General features: G+C 53.7%; 1 protein-coding gene across 1 annotated transcript in view; it reads right to left on the bottom strand.

Moving 5' to 3' along the window:
• Positions 1 to 1,968: 1,968 nt before the first annotated feature.
• LOC133339601 (uncharacterized) overlaps positions 1,969 to 11,888 on the bottom strand; it is a 33,314-nt gene continuing 23,394 nt past the window's right edge. Inside the window, exons 4-6 of the mRNA XM_061547725.1 lie at positions 4,903 to 5,014; positions 4,745 to 4,796; positions 1,969 to 4,235 (exon numbers count right to left, since the gene is read on the bottom strand). Of these exons, the coding sequence (XP_061403709.1) occupies positions 3,971 to 4,235; positions 4,745 to 4,796; positions 4,903 to 5,014 (429 nt within the window). The 3' untranslated portion in view covers positions 1,969 to 3,970. The remainder of the gene's footprint in view (positions 4,236 to 4,744; positions 4,797 to 4,902; positions 5,015 to 11,888) is intronic.

Raw genomic sequence — 11,888 nt, 5'->3', positions numbered from 1 at the left:
AATAACCCAACGTGTCTTGAGTTTTGGACCATCCCATACAAAAGTAACCCGATGTGTTCTGACATTTGGGCCACCTTGTACAAAAATATCTCTGATTTACTTTTGGGCCAACCTGTACAATTAACCCTGTGTCCTGAATTTTGGGCCACTCTGTATAATAACCCTGTGTCCTGACGTTTGGACCACCCTGTATAAAAAATAAGCCAACGTGTCTTGACTTTTGAGCCAACCCATACAAAAATAACCCGATGTTTCCTGACTTTTGGGCCACACAGTAAAAAAATAACCCGATGTGTCTTGAATATTGGGCCACATTATCCAATAATAACCCAATGTGTCCTGACTTTTGGACCACCCTGTATAAAAATAACTTCACATGTCCTCATTTTTGGGCTACCCTGTACGATAATAACCCTATGTGTCCTGACTTTTGGGCAAGCCTGTACAATAACCCTATGTCCTGACTTTTGGGCCAGCCTATACAATAACCCTGTGTCCTGACTTTTGGGCCACCCAGATGATTGGGGCATCAACTCTGATTTAATTACATTTAATTTGTATCCCGAAGCACCCTCCATATTCCGTCACTAAGGCCAGAACGGCCTACGCTGCCTGGAACCCACCTGCCACCTCCCACCTTCCCGGAGCTCTGGAGCCCAGGAAGCCTCCAGAGAAAGATGCTGAAACAAAGCGCTGGTGCGTTCACGGAGGATCGCAGCTTCCTGGGTCCGCGCTGCCAGGGTCACCTTGTAGGGGAAGTGTGGCCACCGAATGGAGAACTTGGAAACTGGTCAGACGTTCCACGAGAGGAGGCGAGTCACGTCTGAATACCCACGGGACGGAGGAGAGCACCGGGTTAGATGAAACGGGGGCTTCCATGCAAAAGAATCGACGAGAACAAATAAAAAACAAGGAAAGAATCGATCGAGCGTGTTGTGAGCATTGATAGACAGTGGAGAAATATCAAGAGGCGTGAGAATGGAGGGTTGCTTGCTACAAGGGGTAGAAAGCGGTCCCTTCATCGCTCATTCTCTTGTGATTAGACTGCTCTTTCTCTCCATCGCGACGCTCAATGTTTACTTTCAGCTGGAACGCTTCGGATCGCTGCACTGGAAAAATTTTTGCCACGCCACATCCATCTCTCTTTATTTCGTCCTCATAATTTTGCATAAATCTGTTTATAAACTTATAAGATAAGATCATGAGGACAATATTGAGACATTATGGATAGGCATACCTTACGCTCTAGTGGTAGTGCCTTACGCCGATATTTCCCACTCCGAGCCAGCCTATAGTAGCATCCTGGGGGGAATGTAGAGCGAGGAATGTAAAGCCCTCCATCTACAAATGTGCAAAACGTCTCGAGGCTGTGAAATGGAGAATTGGGGGGCGTGCCTAGCAGTTTAAAAGATACCCCCCCCCCCCATCAGAAACCTCTTCCCTGCAGCTGCCCCATGACAGTGTTCTGGTGAGCGAGTGGATGACTTGAGCACCTGCCAGCAAGGGGATTCAGAGAAGCGTCATGGCAAATGTAAGAAGGGAGGACATGCGCGTGTGCCAACACTTGTTTTGCACAGTACAAGTACATGGTGCAATATTTGCGTTTGGGAAGCGGTGACGCAGTGCTTAGTGCATCACGCTACGAACCTGGCGACCCGAGTTCGATTCCCATCCACGGCACGCATCAGTGGCGAGCGACATTTGGACCGATCCCCCAGCACCCATGCTTTGCTAACTCGCACTCACCAGCATGGTGAAATATGGTCAAATGTGCTGAGAATGACTGGAATGGATTTTATTTTTGACGAATGTTGCAAAATCCTGCATTCGGGGAGCGGCGGTGCAGTGATTCGTGGTCTCAAGCTGCATCTCCAAGAGGGTCCTGAGGGCGAGGGCAGGAGCTGAATTGGTCGTCGTGTGTGGCAGGAAACTAGAGTGCCCGAAGAAAGTCTACGCATATGCAGGGGATAACACTCAAGGAACTCATTTTATTTTTCTGTTTATGACAGACATTCCCAAAGACCTAAACACACAAAACAGCCAGCAAAATACATGACTATTAAATGTGTCACTGATAAGAGTTAATAGGTGTCTTGAATAGAGCACGTTTATAGAAATATTGGAAATACGGGGGTAATGTTACCGTGTATCTGTGCGTATATTGTGGCGTTCCAAATTTTAATCAGGATTAACCTGTGGATGTGTAAGGAAATTCCACTTCAGCCTTTGCAGTCTGTCGCGAGAATGATAAAGTGCAACACGTGACACCCAAGTGTTCACCGAAAGCTGGTAACGAGACAATGACATAGACACAAATCTGCAGCCTTCTCAAGTGATATCATTTTGCTGAGTTCATTCCGAGCCTACGTCGCTCCCCCATTGGTTGTGTAAACACAGCGGCGTCTCCCAAGAACTTTTAAACAACCCGCCGAGCCCTCCCAGCCACCTAGGGAGAGACGACGCTACCGTCGTATTCCGAACGAGCCTGGCGGCACACGGCTTAGCGACGCGAGCCTTCGATTGACAATGGGGCGCAGGAGCTCACTCAGCGGACTCCCTCGCGGCATCGCAACGATGACTACAGCCTTAACTTTGGAGCTTTCGTGACTGCAGGAATTATTCTTTGGTTCTTTCGGTAAAGTCACGTATAAAGAAAAAATAATAAATTAAATAATAACATACGACGTTTCGATTGCAACACAAGCAATCATGTGTGTTTCTCTGTGTCGGTTTACATAACATTTCGATACTTTGCTAGGTTATTTAATTTTAGTGTGTCTCTTTCTCCCCCTAAGCCTGCTCACTCCTTTTGTTGTACTCATTGACATGTAAATTTTGTTTCTAACCCCTCCCTCTTGCTGCCTCCGCCCCCCTCTGTCTATTTAAGGCCACCCCACAGAGACGATCACTCCTCTCTGTACCTGTGTTGCTCGCTGTGTGTATCTTGGTGATATCTGTCTGCTTATATGTCTGTCTATAATTTTTTCTGGTTAGATTTTATGTCGCTATTTCATTATACCTGATGATGATTGCTTGTGTTGCAATCGAAACGTCGTATGTTATTATTTAATTTATTATTTTTTCTTTATACGTGACTTTACCGAAAGAACCAAAGAATGATGACTACAGCCTCACGCTAAACAAGCGCAGAACCTGCAGATCGCTGTGACATGGAAAGCACGGTTCATCGTAAAGACGAAACCGTGGGAGCGCAGCGTGCGTTGTGCACATTTTCCTTGGATTAGCCCTCGTTAACAGGAGAACATAATTACGTGTAATGCACGTACAGGAAAATATACGTCCATGTCACTCGACCACTTTGAGCATTGTGTTTAAGGAACTACCCTCCTTGCGGTGTGTATTAATTTAGAAACATGTCAGGATAGTTTTTCAACTGGTTTTATGTACGAGTGGTTTTAGTCAAATCCATTAGCGTTAAACTAGTTTCCACCACGAGCAGCTTCCATTTGGTAAAGATGAGTGTACAGACACTCCTGAGTTTAAATACATTTATGGCAAAGTAATGGCAGTGCTGCCTAAACGCGGAACAAAAACACAACATTAACTTATAACACCGACTCCTCCTTCAGTGGGGATAGCCTGGTGGGACAGTCGGTATGTGGATTATTCGGTCAGCTGGTCTTTAGTCTGAGCTTAGGTGACAAGGTTATAGGGTTATTTGGTGGATCAGTATGTTGGCAGTTAGAGTGTTTATTGGATCAGTAAGTCAGCTGGTGATCCGGTGGATTGGCTTGTAGTCAAATGGATCGATTGATGGGTTAGAGTTTCACCAAGTCGGTGTATTGTATTGGCCTCGGTGTCTTATAGTCAGAGGGTGGGCAAGTCGGGTGTCGGGTTCATATATATTGTCGCTTTGCGAAAGCGTTTTATTGGGTCATAGGATGGGGTGGCGAGTTATCGGTCTGTAAGTTATTTGGTCAGTGGGTCAGGATGATGCGTGTTGGGTCATTTACTCGGTGTGGGCACCCGTAGGCTGGCGGTCGGTCAGGGGTCGTCCGTCGAGTCGGTGGTTCGGCGGTTCGGCGGCCGCGACGTCATCCAGCCGTCCGTGCGAGCGTGGGTCTCGGCACTCCTCCGAGAGCAGCACGTGAACATGGAGCAGCTCGTCGGCGAGACGGATCTTCTCCTGCTCGTAACTCTGTACCAGCCGCCTGCCGGAATTGACCAGAGCCTCGGCTCGCACAACCATCTCCTCCTCGTAGCGCTCACTCAAGCTGCGGAGAGACGCCAGCGCCAGCGTTACGAGCGTGGCGGCACCAGCAGCACCCCGAGCCGAGTGGAGCCTGCACTCTACACGCACTTGGGCCGAACGGACCATGGCCCTGACTTTAATAAACAACACAAAACTAGCTCCGACCCTAACCACACGATCGTTAATCACACCACGCGATACGCACCTGATAAAAGCGCCAAGTTGCGCGCGTGAGAAATTATTTCCAATCGTTTTTTTTTACATTTAGGCCCATGGTGGCGATGGTCAATAAGACACCGGGGCTAACAGAGCACACAAATTGAGAAACGATACGAATGATAACGAGGCCATACAAACTATCTGGTCCGGAATCAAATAGTGGCCTCGCATTGAGAGTAGTTGAGTTGTTGGAGAGGGAGTGGGGTGGAATGCTGGGCCCTCATGAGCACCACGTGAAGCCGAGAGCAGAATAAAAGCGCGATACTGCCGTCGGTAGCATCAGCGCAACTGGCTTCACGACCAAGACCGCACCTCATGCGCTGCTTCCACTCGCTCAAGAGGATGCTGAGCGTTTCTTGACAGTCTAATTGGGGACAAGGAAAACACAAGGGTTGTCAGACGTTGCTCCACTCGGAATGAGGAAACTGAGAAGTTATGGGAGTGGAGTGGAGGGGGAGGGCATTCGTTACCAAAGAAGACGTCGCCGATAGGTTCCACGTCCTCATTGGGGTTCCCTTCCGGCTCTCCGTGCGCAACCGCAAGGCTGAGCTCACCCGAGTCCTGGGCCGTGCCACCCGCGCTCTGTGGTGGCGACGTGTGGGCAGGGAGGCACGTCACTCAAACGATCGCTTGGTCACCAACTCAAGAGGACAGAGATTCCTCCTATCACCTCAAGAGACTGCTGGGGCAAATGCTGCGAGCGAACATCTGTTAAGGCCGGGACGGCACACGAGGGGGTGATGTGGCCAGCACTTCCCTGATCGCCTTTGTCTCTCCGGGGTTGATGTTTACACACCGCACCTGGTACTCATTTAAGGCTGAGTCGGCCAAGGGAAGGCCCAAGACCGGTTCATATAACCGTTGTTGGTGTTGACCATGAGCGGAAATCGAACTCGGGTCGCTAGGTTTGTAGCGCAGTGCTCTGCAATGCTGGTCTCCACTCTTACATGTGTAATAAAAGACTCGGACGCTTCTCTCTGACTCCGTGTCCTTTATTTGGGTTCTTCGTAATTACCCTCACGGCACTCTCTTAGAGATACTCTGCTTGCAGCCCCCGGCTGCTATCACTATTGTAGCCTCCTTCCTCTCCTTGCAGACTCGCTGCTAACTCCGTGTGCAGACTCCCGCTGCCAACTCCGTATGCAGACCCCCGCTGCCAACTCCGTGTGCAGACTCCCGCTGCCAACTCCGTGTGCAGACCCCCCGCTGCCACCTGCAGCCTCCTCGCTGCTCCGGGTCGGTCACCGTTGGCCGACGGTGCCGAACCTCGCTCCCCGCATACGTGGCGATCTCGCCACTCTCCCGCTCTCGCCCTACGTGGCCTACCTCGTTCTTAGTCTCCCGTCACTCCCCCTCCTCTTCCGGTTTCTCTCCCTATAGACCTGACCCCTCTCCCCCACGTGACCTAACTCCTCCCCTCATGACGTCACCTCCGGGAGGTTGTTCACGCCCGCATTACATCACCCTCCCCCGTAGAGAAAATCCAGCCGACCTCGGCTGAACAACAACCTAACAAGTAATGCGAGCGTAAAAGACCAATACATTAAAGGACACGAAGCATACAACAACAATATAACAAGAACACAACACAAGTTAACGAAATGTGAGGGATTTCGAGCGAGTACGGGTAGCCGGACCGTCCCGGACGGTCGGCGGCCCTCCCGCCGAGCGGGAGCGTGGCAGGGTTTTAAGGGCGACAGGAGCAAGTTCGTCCGTCGCCATTGGAGGCCTGCCACCGTCCCGGTCCCGTTCAGAGGCGTCCCGTAATCTCGTCCGTGGCGGGGCAGGAAGGGCTGCAGGTCCCGGAGATTCCGCGGCCCCGGTCGGCACCCCGCGAGCGGAGCGTCCTCCCTCCTGCGGCGTCACGGCCGGCTTGTCTGTAAGGGGTACGACAGGCGCTCTTGCAAGGTCAGCAGGCACAGGCAGGGGCGAGTTGGCAGCAACAGACCCCGGCAAGGCAACCTCAGGAGATGACGCATCAGGTCGCGGGGCAACGTACGGCTTCAACCGAGATGTATGTACGAACCAGCGTCGCGAACCAACCCGAACACGCGCCGACTGTGGGTTGGGAACCTCAATGAGGCGGACCAGTCCTTGCCATGGTTTATGTAATTTAGGAGAGGTACCTGGCCGCACCTGTGGGCAATGAAGCCAGGCCAGGTCCCCCGTTTTCCAGGGGCACTCCCCCTTTGAACGTCGAGCACACCGCTCGTTCCGGGCCTGGGCTTTGGCCATAGCCACGCGGGCTCCTTCCCTCGCCTCAGTGACACGGCGAACGTTATCCCGAATATAATCAGGAAGAGGTTTAGCAGGTCCCCTCGCTCCGGTTCCCAACTGCTCATTAATCGGCGGCACGTTTTCACGGCCGTACATGAGAAAGAACGGCGAGTATCCAGTAGCCGCGTGCGGCGTCATGCGATACGCCGAAAGCACCCCAGGGATATGCAAATCCCAATCTGATTGTTTTTCACTGACCGTATGGCACAGCATGGCGGACAGGGTCCGATTTAACCGTTCCACCATACCATCCGTTTGTGGGTGGTAGGGGGATGTCCGTATCTTTTTAGTTCCAAGAGCCGCACACACCTCCCCCAACAATTTAGACGAAAAATTCCGGCCTTGGTCTGTAAGGAGCCTCTCTGGCGCCCCCTTGTCCATAACATACCCAAATAGAAATGCGTCTGTGATAGATGCCGCTGACTGGTCTGGCAAAGGCCAGGCCATCGGCCAGCGGGAGAGGTACTCCACACCCACTAGCTAATACTTATTTCCCCTAGCGGATGGCGGAAAGGGTCCCAAAATATCTAACGCCACCAATTCATTAACCCGAGATACCTGAATAGATTGTATCGGCGGCACATATGGATGTTTAGGTGGCTTCCGGCGGGCACAATCGGGACACGCGCGAACGTGACCGACGACATCTGTCGACATGCCGTGCCAATAATAGTCTCGCTGCAGCGTCAATAGGGTCTTCTGCACCCCCAGATGTAAAAATGTGTCACAATGCAGAGTCCTAATCAATTCGTACCGCAATGATGCCGGTACAACCAGACGCCAGCGTTCCTGTATCCCTTCCCTCCACATCAGCAACCCATCTCGGAGAGCGGATTCCGGCGCACCACCCGCGCCGAGTCCCCTACTCGCCTTTTCCGATCGCTTTCGTAACGTTACCAAGGAATCATCCAACATTTGCTCCTGAATCCACACAGACCTCGGGAGACGCAAAATCCCATCAGCCGGTCCCCCATCAACTGGTCCCGGCTTAAGCGGAGCTTCAGGCACATCAACCGCCAGCGCGACAGGCTGAGGGGGTGCTGAATCAGTCCACACCTATGCGTCCCCGACGCACACGCGCAAGGGGATCGCTGCGGCAACCTGGAAAGCGCGTCCGCATTAGCGTGACGCACACCCTTCCGATGTTGAATTTGGAAGGAAAATTCTTGCAGCGTGTCCAGCCACCTTGCCAATTGGCCGGACGGCTGGTCCATCTTAAGAGCATACTGCAAGGCCGCATGGTCCGTGCGGACAATAAACGACCGACCGTACAGATACGGTCGAAATTGGCGGAGAAAAAAAACAATAGCCAAAAGTTCCCTGCGAGTGACGCAGTAGCGGGTTTCCGCGGGAGACAAAACCCGACTACCATACGCCACTACGCGTTCAACTCCACCTTTAGACTGAGACAACACCGCCCCAATGCCAGTGTCACTCGCATCCGTATCCAGAATGAAGGGATGTTCAAAATCCGGATAATCCAACGTCGGTGCCGTAGCCAATAGATCACGCAGGCTTCGAAACGCCGCCTCCTCCGGCGGTCCCCAAACAAATTTGTGTCCTTTCCCCGTAAGGAGATGCAAAGGCCTCGCAATCGTAGCAAAATTTGGAACAAACTTCCGATAATAAGAGGCGAACCCCAAAAACCGGCGCACATCATCCACCGTGGCCGGGGTTGGCCAATCACGGACACACGCAGTTTTCTCCGGATCTGTGGCCACCCCGTCCGCACTAACAATATGCCCCAAGTATCGAACGGAGTGTTGCAGTAGGTGACATTTTTTTGGCTTGAATTTCAAATTAGCAGAACGCATCCTGGTGAATACAGCCTCCAACCGCAGTAAATGCTCATCAAATGTGCGGCTGAAGACGATAATATCGTCTAAATATATCAAACATGTCTCCCACTGCAACCCCGTTAATACCAACTCCATCAACCTCTGAAAAGTGGCAGGGGCCGCATTCAACCCCATCGGAAGACAGTTAAATTGGAATAACCCCTGCGGCGTACGGAAAGCAGTCTTTTCTCTCGAGGGCTCGTCAAGGGGGAGCTGCCAGAAGCCCGAAGAGAGATCTAGCGTTGAAAAGAACTTGGCCCCCGACAAGGCGTCGAGAGAATCGTCCATACGCGGCAGGGGGTACGCATCTGCTACCGACACTTTATTCAACTTACGAAAATCGACACAAAATCGCAATTTGCCATCCTTCTTTTTAACCAACACAACAGGCGCGCCCCATGGGCTGTTAGACGGAGATATTATGTCCGCTTTCAACATGTCATCCACTGCCCCTCGAACATGCTCTCGCTCAGCCGGACTCATCCGACGCGAGTTTAAGCGAATAGGGGCAGCGTCCCCCGTGTCGATATGATGATAAAGCAGCGAGGTGCGTCCCAAGTCCAAATCATCGGAGCTAAACACATCCGAATAACTCGATAATAATTTGAATCGCACAACGCTGTTCGCCGGAAAGGGCTGAATTCTCCCCACACAATTCAGCGATCCAACGATCATCCACCGCTCCATCGTGTGAAACACCAGCCACCAGCCCCCCGTTGGGCAGATCACTCTGAGCCGTAAACGCCGTAGTGGCATGTGCCACAACGGTACCAGCCGGCACACACACGCTTTCAGTACTCGCATTAAGCACCTGCAAAAATGGCCGCTGATCTGGCCGAACAATAGTTTGCGCCCCCACCAGCGCCAATCCGCCCGTAATAGCGGCGGACGGCGACAGCAAAACCCCAAAAGCTCCCTGCCGACCAGGCACCGGCTTCCGATATTGTAAGGGAATAAGCATCTGCGAGCCAGGTGGAATATCAACAGAAACTTCCGATAACGCTTGCACCTGGGCGACAGGAGCAGGTCGCCCCCAGGCGGACGGTAAAAATGCCATTTTACGGCCCCCCGGTAATTCAATGCAGTTTTCATTGATTCGAATTAGAATGGGCATTGTGGCCAAAAAATCGGTACCCAACAGGCAAGGAACCGCAAGGGACCTCGAAATTAACACGATTCCCGAGGCCGACACTCCCCCGATAGATATGTTAGCGTCCACCTGGCCCACGATGCCCATGCTACCCCCGTTCGCAGCGACGCAGGAAGCGTAAGCTGGCCTCACGGCCCCCGGTGGGATGTTCAAAAGGTGGAATATCACATCCGAAATGATGGTCGCGGACGCACCGGAATCCACCAAAATACGCACGTCCACCCCTTGGATCAACCCGGGTACAGTGGACGAACCGGTAGCGGCCGCGACAACCCGCCGAGCCAGCTTGCGCCACTGCGTTACCGAGCGACAAGGCGCAGATAATGGCCTCCCGTATTCAACAACATCCGCGTCGCACAACAACGGCGATGAGTGAGGTGTCAGGCCTTGCCGGGTGTCTGGTGCGCACCGACTTGCCTGTGCTGTAGGATCTTTCTTGGGAGCATCCGCTGTCGAGGCCTCCTGCTGGGGCGGACCCGGAACGCGGGCCCAGCAGTCCCTGGCATAATAGCCCCGACGCCCGCAGCGGAAGCACTCGACCTCGTTGCGGCGCGCAGCGGGCACCCCGTCCCGACGCGGCCGTACCGGCGGCGCAGCCCGCGGCCCCGGCCCACCCCGGGCCGGCCACGGAGCAGAGGCAGCTGACAGCTCCTGCTGGCTGCTCCCATCCGGCACGTACACGGCCTTTTTAGGGTCCCACCCTAAGGCACCCCCCTCGACGACAGGACCACCTGTCCACGCCGTGACTTGTTTCCAGCGGCGAAGGTTAAACTGGGCGTCCAGACACTTGGCCGCGGCCCGGGACGTGAGCTTTTCGTGACCGCACACCGGCATAGGAATGCCGAGATCTCGGGACAACTCCAACATTTTCCCCAGGATGAGAGGTTCCAGCAGGTCAGGCTCCGTCTCCGGGTAAGCGGCCATAGCAAGTTCCAACACGGCGCCCCTATACGCTACCGGTGACTCCTCGGGTGCGCGTTGTCGTTGCACGAACCGGCGATGGGCGTCATCCGGCGGCTCGTACGCGTCCGCCATTTCGTCGAACACCCCTCGCAGCTGTTATAGAGCGAAAAAAACGAACGGACTCATCATCAAGAAGAGTCGGAAGCACCTCCAGTGCCTCGGCGTCCGTCCACCTCGCTGTGCGTACCGCTGCCAAAAATCTACAGGCGAACGCACTCCAATCGCCACCGATGGAGAATTCCTTGACAGTTGTTAAGTGACGACTGCGACTCCTTGGCCTGCTTCCTTCAGCCGCTGACTCCTCCGGTGGCAAATTCAACATGGCGTCGCAACGCGGTGTCGACAAGATGGCGGCAGACCGTCGCGGCGGTCCCAAAATGGCGGCTTCCCGCTTTTTGTCGTGCGCCACACCCAAGATGGCGTCTTCGTGCCGTGTGGCCGATGGCGGCGCCATCGAAGACGACCCGGGCTCCTGCTGACCACCAACGTCTCCTCCCGACGCCGCCCTTGGCATGACAAGGTCACACAACTGCGTAATAACGTTCTTAAGAGTTACGAGTTGCTCCGCCATCTGGGTCCATCTTGAATCCGCGTCGTTTGGAGCAGACGGGTCCGCCGACACGACGACATCTTGGACCCCCGGACCCGCACTCATCCCAGCACGGATCTCTTCTTCTGCCAGAGTCAGGCCGATTTCAGGAGGAAGATCTTCGTCGTCGGAAGATGAAGCCGATGCCGGAGACGGAATATTCTTTTTTCTGAGTTGTTTCGCCATGCCGTTTCACTTCTGACTCCAGTGTAATAAAAGACTCGGACGCTTCTCTCTGACTCCGTGTCCTTTATTTGGGTTCTTCGTAATTACCCTCACGGCACTCTCTTAGAGATACTCTGCTTGCAGCCCCCGGCTGCTATCACTATTGTAGCCTCCTTCCTCTCCTTGCAGACTCGCTGCTAACTCCGTGTGCAGACTCCCGCTGCCAACTCCGTATGCAGACCCCCGCTGCCAACTCCGTGTGCAGACTCCCGCTGCCAACTCCGTGTGCAGACCCCCCGCTGCCACCTGCAGCCTCCTCGCTGCTCCGGGTCGGTCACCGTTGGCCGACGGTGCCGAACCTCGTTCCCCGCATACGTGGCGATCTCGCCACTCTCCCGCTCTCGCCCTACGTGGCCTACCTCGTTCTTAGTCTCCCGTCACTCCCCCTCCTCTTCCGGTTTCTCTCCCTATAGA

The sequence above is a fragment of the Lethenteron reissneri genome, unplaced genomic scaffold (assembly GCF_015708825.2).
Source record: "Lethenteron reissneri isolate LAM-NWPU_2019-01 unplaced genomic scaffold, ASM1570882v1 scaffold_1931, whole genome shotgun sequence".
Taxonomy (NCBI): Eukaryota; Metazoa; Chordata; class Hyperoartia; order Petromyzontiformes; family Petromyzontidae; genus Lethenteron; species Lethenteron reissneri.
This window is presented reverse-complemented; position numbering and strand designations above follow the sequence as displayed.